The following is a 15131-nucleotide window of genomic DNA, read 5'->3' on the forward strand; positions in this document are numbered from 1 at the left end:
CAGGAGAAGCCTTTGCTAAAAGCAGTCACTAGGCCTACAACTTTGCAAAACTGTGGAGAAGCTCATACATTTGTTTAAATATTAAGAACATTCAGAGACAAAATTACTGGAGACTTAAAAAAGAAACCCAACACCACCACAAAACAAAACCAAACCCCACAAAACAAAAAACCAAAACCAGGTCTTTCAGTTGAGGGCAAAAGCCAATGGGAAGTGAGGCAGAAACTGTTCCTTAGGACCAGAGCCTTTGATCACCCCTTGGGAAACTTCCTCAGCTTCTGGGACATGTCACTATTAGATAGTGGGCCCGGGTCTGCTCCAATCAAGCAAGCAATTCATTTTAGCAAGTAGTTCATTTTTATTGGCACACTCAGCCACCTGGAAGGGAAAGTGTGTGCCCCTTGTTTTCAGGGCTCTCCTCACAAGCTCCAGTCTGTGTTGCATTAGGAAGGTTTTCTGCCTGCACCAAATAATTAGCCTGTAGAAAACGTGTTTTATTAATTGTGTACAGCTAATGTTTGGCTTTATTTCCTTCCATCTTCCATCCTGTTCTCCCCTCTCCTTTCTGGGTGGACACTACCTCTTCCTGACTGCAGCAACTTGTGGAGATACTCAGCTGGAGGGCAATATCTTCTTAGCAAGCAGCTCTGGAGTGCCTGAGTGACAGCAACGGTCATGTCTGTTTTGACGTTAAAAAAAAAAATACAAATTACAAACAGGCAGCAGCCAAATGCACGAAACCCTGCATGCATCTGATGCTCCGGGCGCTGCCTTTCTGTTGTTTTCCATGGATCCATCGTGTCTGTTTCTGCTGTACGAAGGTGTTTTTAAATCTAAAGAAAAAAAAGACATGTTGTTTGTATAAAATAATAAAAAACAGGAGTAATGCTAAATAAATGACAGATTATCCAACGTGCCCCCTCCCCCAGGGCTAAGAAAATGGCAGCAGCTGGAACATCTTTCAGAAATGAAGTGAGGGGGAAAGCAAAAGTGAAGGAGAGAGAAAGAGAGAGGGAGAGCAAAAAAAGGAGGCGGCTTGAGCAGCGGATGGCTGAACTGTGCTCCGCAAAGCCATGGTGGAAGCTAACATCGCATTCAGGCTGTGCTGCGACTTCAATCGGTGAGAGGTGGCGGGGAGACCCCAGAGGAGCCAGTGTGAAGACTGGGGTTCAAGAGAGAGGAGGCGCTTCTCTTCCTGTTGCCTGGCAGACTGACTTCAGCCTGAGTTTCTTTGATTTCTGCACAGCAAGAACGCTATGGAAAGCTGGTTGCTCGGCTGCTGGATCCCAAAACAGACTTTTTTTTTTTTAAAAAGAAAAAAAACCAAAATGGGATGTTGACTTAAAACTAAAGATGGAAGTAGGGATTAAAAAAATGGGTTTCAGTGAATATAACTTAAATAGAAGCTTGCTCTTCAGAGATACTGGTTTTAGAAACAGCCACTACCTGGCCAAACATGGAGGTTTGAAGCCAGATTATTTAATTTAACAAAACAAAACAAAAAAAGCATTGCATTAAGAGCAGAGATTTGAGAGGAAGAGGGTACATGTATGGGATTTTCTATTTTTTTTTTCCTTTCTAGTAGCATAGTTGGGATCCACAGTGCTGCAGAACACGTGTTCCTTAGGAACCAGACAAAAAACTTAGTGTTATGTTCTTCATGAAGACTTGCACATACACTCCTATATGAGGCATAAATAGCGTGTGTTTTTTATACTGAAATATATGCACCCATAGAATTAAAGGGGTTACCTGGCCTCCTGTTTGATTTGTTTGGTCTCCGAGTAAAATAGCAGTGGGAGCCAGCAGCCCCAGCCAGGTGCTTCTCCCCACCACTAACCCATCTGATGTTTGTAAGTGTCATGTTTCCTAGTGTTTATTTGGGTAATTTTTCTATTTTTTACAGTGATGTTGTAACACAGAAAACTACCAGATCAGAACCTCAAAAACCATAGCCGAAGGACTCCAGGCCACCTCCCTGTGTTGCCTCTGGGTGTTAGAGGATACCTCAAGAAGCAGAGGGGAAAGGGAATTAGCACATGTAATCTGATGTTTGTCCTTCGGGCCAATTCATCTTCCTTTCTTTTCTTTGCTGCCAAAGGAGTCCATTTCCTTTATTCATTGGGTGGGGAATGTGGAAGTGTTTTGTTGACCTTACCAAGGCGGGAGCCTAGCCCCAAGAAGAAGATGGCCTTTCAGGCAGACCCGATAGGATTTTTCTTGACCAAGGGAAGGCATCACTTGCAGAAGTTGGGATGGGCTTTTACCTGAATTTCTGTCTACCCCTAATCATTTTTCAGATCTTTCGAGGGAGTTAAAGTGATTGCATTGACAGCATACTAAGTGTGAGGCAACCTTCTTACAGACTACGGAAGAGAAGAAAGCCAATTTGGAATTTTAATCCTTATTTAACAGAATGCGGAAAATAAAAGCTGTTGCACAAAGTGGAGCTGTTGCTTCGCAACAGATAGCGCTCTGCTCCCTTTGTTAGCAAGGTGCTATCCCACACCAGGATTAGATCAGCTAACCCTGATGAAGGAAAAGACCATCCACACTTCCCAGGTTTGTCTGAGCAAATACGCTTTTCTTCCTCCCTCCACCATCTCAGGGAGGAGTGGGGATTGAACCCATGGGGGGCAAACACTAGATTTTATTATTTTGAAACATTTTTAGGACAGCGCTAAGCCAGTGAGTGAAGTGGAAAAGTGAAAAGCCTTGGTATTTTATTCAGATTTTTTTTTTAAAGCCACAAAGTGAGAGCAAACAGGAGATTACAATTATGCCATTTAAAAAAGATAAATACAAAACATTATGCATGCCTTCTTTAGGTCTGATCTTCCTTGTCTCTTTACCTGATGATTATTAATAATTAAAAAGAAAACCCTCTGTATTAAGTATCTGCATCTTTCAGAGAAAATTTAAAAAGAACAGAACCTTTGGTTTTTTTGTTTTTGCACAGTCTTGGAGACAAACTCTGTTTTGGGTTTTTTTGTTTGTTTTGTTTCCTTTTAAGTTAATGAGAACCTTAGCTTGGTATGGCCATTATCAAACACAGCTGTACACCTTTAGCATTCTTAATGTTCTCTTATGGGGCTAATATAAGCATCTATATAATATATATTATAAATATCACATTTTAAACAGGAAATGGAAGGCATTTGATGCAGAATTTTTGCATGATATAGAAATAATTAAAGTTAGCTAGTGTTTGTTTGTTTGGTCTGAATGTTGGTAGAACCTTCATAGCTTTGTTACAATGAAACCTTGAACTGAAGATATTTAATAAAATAACATTTAAACGGTGTAAAGTTTTGAGCGTCACGTTTTTCTCTTAAACCAGGGGACAATGTGGAATTGGCACTTCTGGGATAAGAATCGATCTGCAAAGCTTTTTGTGTGTGTGTGTGTCAGTAAATCATGTGATTTGAAAATGTTATGTTTAAAAAGGAAAAAAGGTGAGTGGTAGGTACCATACCTAAAACGAAAAAATACTAGCGTTAATAAAAACAAAGGGACAACAGAGCCTGTTAAAGTGAACTTTATGGCATTTCCCTGACAGACCATGGGATAATAGGAAATGTTGCTTCTGTTCCTGATGGCCTTAACCCTTGGCAAGCCTGTGCCATTACCTTCTTTCTTGGTCTTTGTTTTCCTCACCAATATTTCAAAATCTTTGTGGGAGAAGCCGACTTGCCATTAGGTTTGCCTGATGTAAACACGCTGAACTCAAGCTGGCTGGCAGCTCCTTGTGAGCTAGCGTGTTTTGTGTCCTAGATGGGATGCTCCTGCGGAGGCACAGGGCAACCACTCACCTGTACAAGTTTGCCTGGTCTAGCAGCGTAAGCATGATTTCCCAACAGAAGTTAGTTGGATTTAGCCTGTCTTGTTTCTGTACTGCCTCTTGTTATTAGCATTTCATTTATGCTGCCTCGGGTAGGCTTTGTTCCACGCAGGCCTTCGCTGCTGTGGCATTTCTGTTGTATTTCCCACCTTGCAGTGTTCATGCTGCTCTCCCAGGGGCACGCTGCTCAGCGGGGAGCCCGCAGCGAGGGGCTCTGGCCCTCTGCGGAGACCCCTTCCCAGCCGGGCCGGGAGCGCGGCTGTCGGTGGGACAGAGGTGCTTGGCTGCCCTTCTGCCTCTCCTGCCAGCGGTGGCCCTGTGGCAGCTGAGCGTGGGGCGGCCCTGGCACAGCTGCGGCTGTGGTTGCGCTGGCGGCACACATCTGGCGTTGGCACTGGCTGCAGCGAGGCCTGCGGGGCTAGCGAGCCTTTGTGCCCCCGGTTTGGGGGCTTGGCTGGCCTCCCCCCCTCGGAGCTCTTCTCAGGTGCATGGGAAGTGCTGCAGGTGGGAGGGGGTGGCGTTGCCTTATCACCGAAAGCGAGTTCAGTGTGTTTAATCCCCTTTAACTGCAGCAATTACCTAGTAAATAGGTGTCAGTCGCTGCTGCTTAAGGAGATGATTGCTTTTGCTGCCTGATGAAACAGGAGGAAAATTGTCCTTAGTGTTTAAAGGGAGAAGGTAAGAGTTTTACAGCCCACTTCACTGGGACTGCAGGCAAGCTGTTCGTGGCCAGGAGAGATAGCTCCTGCTATTACGGTACCAAACAGAGGTTCTGCTATCATTTCTGAAATCCAAGGCAGCATCGCTCATCAGGTGAGGTCTCCCCTGAAGCAGCTAATCGTATCTTGAAGAAATGTTGCAGTGTGATCCAATATGCCCATGAAGTTAGTGATGATTTCCCATGTTCTTAGTAGCTCTTTTAATCAGGACAAGAGTCATTTAAACACTTACTGAAAGCACGATAGTCAGACTAATGCTTATGGCAAGAATATTTATGTAGTGTATATATGGGACTTTTCAGAGGGTTCCTGTATATGTGAGTGATTTAAGTACATTTTAAAAAGGTGATGGTGTAGCATTTAAGCTGTACTCTATGTGTTTTTACCACTTGCAAGTGTTCTATTGGTCAGTCTTGGACACTGAAAAAATGTACCAATGGGATAGAATCTGCTCCAGAAAGGGTTCCTGTCTTATGTTTTCTTACGTTATAGCTGACAGCAGGGATTGGGAATGGTACTTATGTGCAGTGTGATAGCTCCAGTATTGAGCTATCAAGCAGAGATATTCTCAGAAACTTGTTTTCTAGTATGCCATGTCTGGTTAAAATCTGCTCATCATGTTGGATGGCATTTTGCCATCTTCCTACCTAAGAGAAGTGTTTGAGCATGGTTTTCTAAGATCCCTCCCTCTCTCCCAATATATGCACATGCATGCTTGTACACATAGGTTGATTACTCTGTGGGAGACCTATGATTGATGGTAGCTTTTATTTGTGCCCAAATCAGATTTCCCTTCGAAGTAGGATTGGTCTGCTCTCACTTGCTGGGCTAGCGGCACAAAGTCTGGCAGGATGCTTTTATGCCGTAGTATGTATGAGAAGTGGGGAGAAGCACGAGCAGAATTAGACCTCAAGCGTCGATATCCTTTCCATTTTATTATGAAAACTGTTACCTTTTACTTATGTACTTACTTACTATGATAATGTAGACAAATGGACAGAGCGTTTGACTACCAATCAGGAGATTTGCGATCTGTTTTTGGTTTGGCTGTGACTCTGTGGGGTAACTGCAGACAAGCCACTTGAGTGCTCTGTGGTTCAGCTTTCCCATTTGTCCGTGCAGATAATGAGGCTGACCTCGGTAGAAACCGCTGGAAGAGACTGATGAACAGGGATGCAGAGCAGCTGGGTGGTATTGCTGCTACAGATGGCATTTTTTTTTCCCTGAGAGTTTGAAAGGTTTGGGACTGCAGACTAATGCACCTGGAATGCTTGTTTATTTGGGTTTGGTGTAAATTTATTTTAGAGTTGGGAAAGGTGGCTTTGGGGGCACTTAAAGTGGCTTGAGTGGAGGGTTATGAATTTTTCCCTTGAGATCCTTAGTGCCTGAGAACTCCTCACCTGCATGAATGCCCTGCCTGCCTGCCAGTAAGGAGTAGAAATTTACCAGTCGGTGTGTAGCATTATGGAGAATTTTAAGCAAGCAATTTCTTCTATACTTAACAAGTATTAGAAAACAAAAATGCATATGCTCGTGGTTTTTAAGACAACCTGGCCATAGTGAAAGGATGCAAATAATTAAGTCAATAAAATCTCAGTCTGAAAGTTCCTTATGCTGCAGTGGGGTCCTCTAAAGCACAGGTGGATGGGGGGAGAGGGAAAGGTGGTTGTCCCTAATTTGTGACAATTTACATAATTTTACCATAATTATCCACGAATGGATGGGCAGGATGACATTTATTCACAGAAAACTTTTTTGTTGATGCATCCTATGACTGCATATTGGCAGAGTTGGGATTTGGCCAGTTCTTGTTGGGATGAAATACTGTTTCATCTGATTTATTTCTCCTTCATGTTTCTGTGGAAGAGTGTAGTGTTCATACCAACAGAGGATAGCCTGCAAAAATGGCATCAGGGCTGTGCTTCAGAGGCCTTGTTTACATTGGAACATCCTATAGGTTATATCAGTAGTTATAGCAGTGCTACTGCTGTATGGTTGTTCCTGTTCCAGAAAGCAATTATTTATTTGTTTGTCTGTTACTACATGTTTAGAAGTTCAAAATAAACTGAAAAAAGTACTTATACAAGAAGGGCATGTGCTACTCGTGTCACTTGAAATTCATTGCTTTGGATTTATCATATTTTTCTTGTACAAAAAAGGCCCAAACTTTGACATAGATTGTCTTAAATATTTTTAAGAATTGTAAACAGATTTCAGCCTTGTTCATTCCAAAATACTATTAATGCTGAAATTATTTTAAATCTCAAAAGTCAGCAAGTTTGAACACCTTCTAATCCGTTACGATATCAGTAAAAATCTTCCATACCTATTAGAAATACTTCATTAAGTTACTACATAAACAGTAACACGTTTAATCTTTCATGCAGCATTATACTTTGACCTTCCCTTTTGAAAGAAACCAGCTTCCTGACCCATTAAAACTTCAATAGAAGTGGGCAAATATAAATATTCATTATAACTAATTTTTTTTTACTGAATATCCAGAGAAGGATTGATTGATTGTTTGTTTCTATGTGACCTTCAGAAGGAGAAGTTGCTCCAGAGAAATGCAATGTTGGCAGGGATAGCACGTGCTAAGCGAGATCGGCACAGAGCAATATGATAGCCTGGAAGATGGAAAGGGAGTAATAAAGCCAAGCCCTCAGAGTGGTTTGGAGTGTGAGGAGGCTGGTGTGGGGAAGAGAGCAGAGCTTCAAAATGAATTTAAAGGTGTCTTGCGAGTGAGTAGAGGAACCTACATACGAGGTAGCTAGAAAGACACGACAGAGGGATTGAGAGTTGTGATGTGGTGAAACAAAGAGGAAGGCAGGCGAATTCTGGTTTGAGAAGGGAGGAGGAGTTTGGAGAGATGGGGCATATTTTTGGGATGGTTTCTTCCACTGCAGATTTAAACGGAATTTTAAGCCAATATTATTGCACCTGTATAGCGTACTATAGTGTGCAACGTACACTCCTGTCAATGATTCCCCTCCCTCAGTGCAACTGAGATTGGGGGTTGGACTGGGGGAGAGAGGAGAACTACCAAAAAACTTGGTTTTATACCAGAATATCAAACTGTGGTTTGAAACGGTAAATCCAGTTTGACAGAATGTAGTACTGGATCATAAATGCGACAAGCACATGACACTGCTGAACTGCTGCAGATTCCCTCCTTGGCTCAATTTGCTCAGCTGTTTTGGAAAGTGCGAGGTCTGTGGTGGATCGGGTGTCACCTGCTGCTGCCACGCTGGCCTCGGGATGGCTGCAGGTGGGGGGACGGTGTTTAATCTGATGTAAGCACTGTGGTACGTGTTTGGGTTAATTCAACAGAAATGCAATCACGTGTTCAAATATGTGCTGCTGGGTATTTCGGCAGCGCGGTCCAGTGCGATGGGACCATGGCCTCGGCGTGGTGGTGGGAGCAGCTGCCTCGTCAGCCACTGCCGAGGTGGGGGGGCTGTCGGCCAGGTGCAGAACGGGCTTTTGAACTGCACTGAGATATGATTGCTGATCGGTTTGTCTGCTTTACTTCTGTTATTTGATTCACCTGCTAACTCAGGCTTAACGGGCTTACAAAAGCACGGTCAGTGCTTCAGGTACAAACCAATTAGCTGAAGATGAAAAGCCCTGTATAAATGTGTCTGAAAGCAGTGAGTTTCAAGCTTTTCCAACTTTTCAATAGAGGAACAGATCCCTGTACAGCAAATTTACATCCTGTGTGGTGTTTTGAGGGTTTCCTGGGAGTGATCCACAGGGCCCGGGCAATTCTCGGACTGGGGGATGGGAGGTGCTTTGGCAGGGTGAGGCCTCGTTCCCTGAGCACCTGCTTTCCCTTTGCTCTTCTGCCACCGGCTATTCTGCTGCTTTTGAGTGCTGCAGGTAGCAGCGTGGTAACAGCGCTCCCAAACTGCTCTCCACTTCCCCATCCTCTGCTGAGAATGAACGGTCGCGTGATGTGGCTCCACGTCCCGTTCTGGCTTCCTACTGCAATCTTCTCTAAGTAGGAAATTGCACCGTGCGTGTGTGTTTCTCGGGAGGCTGCTGCCGCCGGGGCCGTTACAGGGTGGCAATCCCTTCGTCCTGCTTCTTGGGGCACCCCACGCCTCCCGCGCTGCCGGCAGCGCGGCGGCAGCCCCCGAGCCCTCTAATGCAGGGCCGCGGCGGTGTCCCGTCCCCCCTCTCCTCCCGCAGCCCCGCCGCTGCCGCGCGGGCGGTGCCTCCCTGCTGCAAAACCGCAGCGAGCGGCCGCGCTTGCAGGCGGGGGCGGTAAACCCGCCGCAACGTGTTTCGGTAACGGCGTGCAGCGGCGCGGCTCCTCCTGGACAGGAGCAGCCCGGCCCCAAGCCGCCCGCTCCCGGCTTCTCCGAAACCACTGTCCCCCGGCGCCGCTCCTCCCCGCGGGGTCCCGCTCCCGCCGCACCTGGGGGGCCTGGCCCGGCCCGGCCTGGCGGCGGCAGCGGCCCCCGGCGCGAGGCGGCCGGAGGGCGGGGCCTCCTGCCCCTCCCCCGCGCGGAAGATGGCGGCCGAGCGGCGCGGCGGCGGCTCCCCCAGCGGCCGGAGGGACGCCCAGCGGCCGGGAGCCGGCGGGCCGCGGCCGGCCTGAGAGCTCTCCGCGGCGCCGGGGGCCGCCCGCCCGCCCTCCGGGAGCCGTACTCTGCCCACGCCAGCCCGCCCGGCGGGGCCTCCCTGCGGCAGGTGAGGTGGAGGCGGAGGACAGCGGGGTGGCGGCGGCCCGGCCCGGCTCGGGGGGCGGCGGGGGAGGGCGAGGGGGAAGTTGTGTGCCGGCCGGGGAACGGCGGCCCCGGGCGGAGGGGGGCCTGCGAGGGGCGGCCCCGCGCCGGGCCGCGGGAGGAGCGCGGCTGCGGCCGCCGCCGGGGGGGCCGAGCGGGGGCAGGCGGCGGGGAGGGCGCTACCCCCCGCCCCTGAGGCGCCCCGCAGCCACCTGTGCGGCCGGGGGGAGCCCGACCTCGCTGGGAGCCGACCCCGGGGGGCACCCGGGCCCCGCCACGGCGGCCCGGTCCTCCGGCGGCGCCCAGGGCCGGAGGTTTCACAGCCCTGCCCGGCTACTCTTCGTGGGCGCCGAGCCGCCGACACGCGGTCCGGAGCAGCAACTCCTTCCCCATCGCAGCTGCCGCGGCTCCCGCCCCTCGGAGCCCCCTTCTCTGCGGCCGCCGCTTGGGCGCACGGTCCTGTGTCGGAGCGGCGCTCCCGGCCTCGCTCCGGCTTTGTTTACCGCACGGCGTTGTGTTGCGAACGGCTGGGTGGCCGGGTACGGCGTCGACCGCCGCTGAACGAGTCAGCACGCACCGGGGCAAAGGATGCTCGTATCCCCGTCGTACGGCCACAGCTGGGCTGCGTGTGCTACACACGCTTCTGCTTGGGGCTTGCATTCAGTGGAGGCCAGCAGCGGGTACGGTTGCGGTAGCATGAAGACACAACGAAAATGATGTTACGTAGGAAAAGCTGATGGAACGTGAGAAATCGTTCCTATAGTATTTCCCATCCTTTAGTTGTTAAAACATATTTGCGGTGGTGAAGTGATAAATAAAGCGCGAGACACCCCTGTTTGCTTATGCAAGAGTGAATAAACTCTGTGTTGCCCAAATTAGAAGTGGGCAAATGTCATATATCTGAATTTAACCACAAGCTACTACGCTACTCCACACTGGGATTCTTTGTGACCAATCTTGCCAAAGAAGTATTCAGAATTGTTAATTGTACGTGCGTTTCTCATTAGGAAGTGTAACCTTGCCCTTTGTGGCAAAGAGGTAAACTAGAACCTTCTAATGAATTTTTCAGGTTACGTGTAGTCAATTCAGTTACCTACGGTAATTGGGAAATTTTGGATGATGGAAGAATCTAGGTAGCGCCGGTACGGTGGAACACCTTGTGTACAAAAACACCCTGAGAGCCAGAAATAATTACAAGCTCAGCATCAGCCCCAAGAGTTTATCGGGCTGGGTGCCCACACGTGCTCACATTGCCTATGTGAGCTGGTTGTGCATCTGCACCAGTAAGCAATCCTGGAGCTGAGCCCTGTAGGACTGCTGAGCAGAGACACCTGAGGCACTCCATGTGCAGTGGGTTTGGGGGGTGTTTCTGCACTGGGCTTCTCGGTGCAGCTGTTTTCCTGGCACTGAGATTACTGATCCAACTCCTGGCAGGTTGGACCTAGAAAGGCTGCTTAGTTTGTACTTCACACCCCACAAAAGTGATTGCGCTGCGTTAAGAGCTAGGCTGGTTCTCAAACCAGCCTGACTCCACTAGACCAGATCTGAGCCAGTGGAAAAACTCTGCTTAAATCTGGCAACCAGTGTAAAATGTTCTAAAACTTTTCCACTGTCAGCAACTGTGAACAAGTACATATCTCTTAGGGTTATTGTCTTGTACGCTTGCTGCTTTCTTTTTAAAATTTTCTTCCTCATCCCAAATTCCTCTTTTTGCTCTTCCGTAAGTCCATGATACTGTTTTCCTTGCTGCTGCTTCTTGGACATGGTTTCCTGACATGTCTTTTCTTCCTCTTTCAATGTTTTTTCAGCCCTTGTAAAGCTGCTTTTTTTATGTGTGTGTATATATATATATGATTTTGAACTAGGAAGTACTGGAATTTCAAAAAGGAGTGAAAATGAGCTGCAGAGCAAGGACACAGAGCAGAAGTAGCGGTACATCTGTCCATCTCAAATTTTTTGCTCCAGTCGCTTTTACTCTTGGGTATGGGTTCTCAAACGTGGTGTCAGAGCGGGGAGCGGGGGCCAATCCTGCCCTCCAGTATTGCTGACCATAAGGAGAGAGGAGTTCTGGGGCATTTGGCAGCAAAATGGGGTTGTGATACAGAAAAATTGAGAATCGCTGTTTTAAGGTATGGAATAATACCTGCGAGTGTTTATCAGGACATGAGTGTATTCTTCAGCAGTATCTAGTAGTGCAGTGAGGGTGCTACCTGCTGCGTGGTTTTTCTGTAAGGCATATTTTACTGTTGTGATGCCTAACCTTCAGTCTGATATGCATCAGACTTCACATAGGTGACCTGGTAGAAAAGCCTGCATTTATAATTCCATGATTTCTTAAAAAAAAAAAGGGGGGGGGGAGAGGCAGATACCCAAATGGAGATGAGGCCTTGATGTGTCTTGAACCACGGTGTATCTCCTCATCACTGAGCTTTGTTTCAGAGGTTTAAATGCCTATCTCGGGTCTCTCTGTGGTATATCTGGAATATGCGGTGATTCTCTGAGCAGAGCTGCATAGATAAGATAATCCGTTTCATTTTAATTGGCAGAGTTGTTTACACATGATCTCTCGCTCATTTTCCTCTTTTAAAGGAACGCATATCCATCCCTGATTACAGCTCAGGTCAAAATCCCTCAGCACTTGTAGCAAATCTCTTTTAATTGGTCTCATTTAGCTCTCATAAGGTTGTGTTTTAATTCTCTCTCTTCCGAATCCTTTTCCCTAGTCTGTAATGTAATTTATTACAGGATATTTTATAGACAAGGGAACAGCCTCTGGCTGTCAGCAACCTTTGCAGTGTATCAAATTTCCAGCTCAACAGGCAGCTGCAGTGGAGTTTGTGGGTGTAAGGCAGCGATGCTGCAGCAGCAGCACACGAGCAGTCTGCGGTAGCGGCGCCGGGCACGAGTGCCGGGTCTGTCCTGGATTCTGGAAGTAATTGGGGTGAATGCTCCCGTTTGCTGCCTCTGCTTCTCTAGCCTTTTTGTAGCCAGTGCTGATGCAAGGGTCTTTGAGTTCAATTTTTCCCTTTCTAGCTGTCTTTCCAGTCTCTGCGATTGAATGCAAATACATCTAAGTTGCTGCTGTTGTCTGATGACAGGCTTTGGCAGCACGGAATTGGTAGAAGGCTAATGCTGGGAGCGTATTTTTAGAAGGCCCAGGGCAACGTTAGCTGTCTTTGTAAAATTCACTGTGACTTTCCTGAACGCAGTTGCTTTGGTTAATTGAACGTAATGCAAAGAGGTGAAGCTCTGTGTTTCATTATGTCTGCACCGAGGCTCTTCACCTCTGGCCTGTAACAGCACAGTCTGCAGGCGCGGCGCGCTGGTGCAGCGTGCGCCTGATCTCCGGGTGCTCTGACATCAGCTCTGGAAGTCTCAAAGGCTGTTGGGTTGTGTTTTTTTTCCTGAGCTGGGCCCCCTGCCCTGACCCTGGCGGTGTTCCCAGTATAGCAAAATCAGAAGGGAATACGTGCCTCTGCTTCAGCTGCTGGAGTTGAGATCCCAGGCTGTGTGGTGCAGCAGTGAAGGTACAGGCAGACTTTCTGCTTTGCTGATCCTGCTCCGGAGGCAGGAATCTCCAGCAGAGCTGTGGAGCACAGTTATGTCTTAAATTGCCACTGAAAGATTTACTGGAGTACATACATCAGAGCCCTAACTGTTCTTTCTGCATAGCGATATTTGAAGGTCTCAGGCCTCTGGCAATTGCTGTTTGGGGACTGTTTTTCGATGTAGACCTATATCCAGAAAGGAAATTATATAGATCACTAGACTCAATCCATATGTGCCCTATTAAAAATGCAGTAGAAATCTCTAGACGTGAATGATGAATTAATCTTCTGCACCAGGAAGATATCCTCCATCGCGTTCTTGCCTGCTCTAATATTTTTAGTAAGCTAACTGATCTAGCAGTGAATGCGAGGGGGTTGATAAGATTGTAAAATGCAGTTTGGATCTTCTCAAAATATTTGTGGCTTACGCTGGGCAATGTCACAAGATCTGTTTTCACAGAAGTGGGAATTGGTGTTTGCTTGTTTTTTAAAGCTGCCCAAACTCTCCAAACAAGGAGAGGGATGGTCATGGACTGTATATATAGACTCAGCCTGCTTTTGAATTTGTTGAGTAAAATGAATAGTGCAAAATAAGTAAGGACAGCTTCACGCAGCACTTGCTTATGTACTAACAACACCAAGAAGGTGTTCAGAAATACCTGTCTCTTCTTCCAAGTGTTTTGTAGCTGTGTGTAACCGAAGCTGTTCTTCCTGCTGAGGTTGCAGACATTGAATATCAACAGTGTCTGCAGCTGCTCTCAGGCTGAAATGTTAACACCTTAACTTAGCCTAAAATACTGCGCACTTTCTTTGCAGGAAGTGAATTTAATATTTGTCATTAAATACAAATTACGAAGTTAAGCATTAAAACTAACAATGATTAGATACCAATGTTCATTTTTTTTCCAGAATCGAAGGAGGGTGAAAAGGAGAGACATGTTTTGTCCTCTGCTCAGTGTACGGGGCTTGTGCAGGTCCTAACACGGGTCTCCGTGCTCCCTGTGTTTGTTGTGCCACAGTTACCTTCTTCAGCGCTTTGGCGCATGTTTTGAGTGTGGGATGGGAATGAGGGAGAGCGATCTCAGGTTTTGGTGAGATCCGAATACAGCTGTACTGCACTAGTCTGATCTGTTTTCTCCCTGCACTGCAGTGCATTATTCTGAATTCTTTCTTTTTGCCTTTGGAAGTGTCTGTATTAATGGAAACAATTGTCTTGGGCATTCCCTGTAAAGCAAGAGACAGCAGAGTCTGTCCCCTCCTCTCCTACCTTCCCGTCCCAGTAATGTGGCTCATACGAGGAGACAAGGCTCGCAGGTATCTCCTCAGGGAGGAGGGGTTTTCACAGCGGGGGAGGGAATAGGGCATGAAAACTGCATGTGTTAAATGACATGCCAACAAGTCATAGCCCTCTCCGGGGCTGGGGATCACTGCTGCTTTTATTTATTGATGTATGTTATTCCTCTGTATTCAGCAGTTCCCTTGGGAGCTGGGTTGGCATAGCTGATGCAACAAGGAAGGAGTAAAGAGGGACAGGAAAATGACAATTTTATCCCTTCTTAATCTCTCGTTGCAGTTCTGGTCTGCCATCTGGTCAGTCTCTTTGAAAGCGTACAACCCCAGCACCCTGCCCTTTCTCCTCTGTTTGTTTCTCCGCTCTCCTACGTCCTTCATTTCTGCATCAGAAACTGTCTGAGAATATGGTGTTCCTCCGAGTGGTTCATGTTGGGAGGCTCCCATGTCAGGACCATTAGATTATGTGATGGAGCAACTTGTTTTTCTTTGATCATGTTTAGTCTTACGGTTCCAGACGATTTCCATTAGCCTAATACTTTATTGGTCTTTCAGCTTGTCTCTAATTAATGCTAATTTGCTTGGCAGTACTTCTGAAGTAAAATCAGAGCTTGCATGTGGATTTTTAGAGCTCTTCAACAGATCTTAACTCTTAAATTTTAAATCACTTTGGTATAAATTCCTCAAAGGAAACAATGGGATGTCAGGCCTTAGCTGTGATAGACTCCAAGTAGTAGAGATCAATTCAGAAAAGAAGGGAAACTTGAGATTTATTCCAGAAAGGTTAGAAGAACCCCAGAACATTTTATAAATGTCTGATTTTGTCTTAAGAGCCTCTTACCGAACAGCTTTGCGTTAGCTCTCTAGCCCTACCCGATGCTTTAAAGTGCATGGGAAATTTCATGTCAGAAAGGGCTTTTACAACAGTCAGTTCTGTCATCTCTTGGATGATGAGAGTTGGACTCATCTGACTACGCATGAAAATCTACAACTAAAGTGTCCA

The 15131-nt window shown here is 47.0% G+C and overlaps 2 protein-coding genes across 12 annotated transcripts in view; both read left to right on the forward strand.

Annotated features, from left to right (window-relative positions):
- CAMK2G (calcium/calmodulin dependent protein kinase II gamma) overlaps positions 1-3308 on the forward strand; it is a 122738-nt gene extending 119430 nt beyond the window's left edge. For 6 of the 8 annotated variants that reach the window (XM_075155365.1, XM_075155367.1, XM_075155368.1 and 3 more), the window contains one exon: positions 597-3308. Coding sequence is in view for 1 of the 8 variants with exons in the window: in XM_075155370.1 (XP_075011471.1) it covers positions 1907-1917 (11 nt within the window). In the remaining 7 variants the exon portion in view is untranslated. The remainder of the gene's footprint in view (positions 1-596) is intronic. The other 2 variants (XM_075155370.1, XM_075155366.1) reach the window with 1 other exon arrangement.
- A 5804-nt stretch (positions 3309-9112) lies between these two features.
- NDST2 (N-deacetylase and N-sulfotransferase 2) overlaps positions 9113-15131 on the forward strand; it is a 142405-nt gene continuing 136386 nt past the window's right edge. For all 4 annotated transcript variants that reach the window (XM_075155361.1, XM_075155356.1, XM_075155364.1 and 1 more), the window contains exon 1: positions 9113-9255. The gene's annotated coding sequence lies outside the window, so the exon portion shown is untranslated. The remainder of the gene's footprint in view (positions 9256-15131) is intronic.

The sequence above is a fragment of the Calonectris borealis genome, chromosome 7 (genome assembly GCF_964195595.1).
Source record: "Calonectris borealis chromosome 7, bCalBor7.hap1.2, whole genome shotgun sequence".
Lineage (NCBI taxonomy): Eukaryota > Metazoa > Chordata > Aves > Procellariiformes > Procellariidae > Calonectris > Calonectris borealis.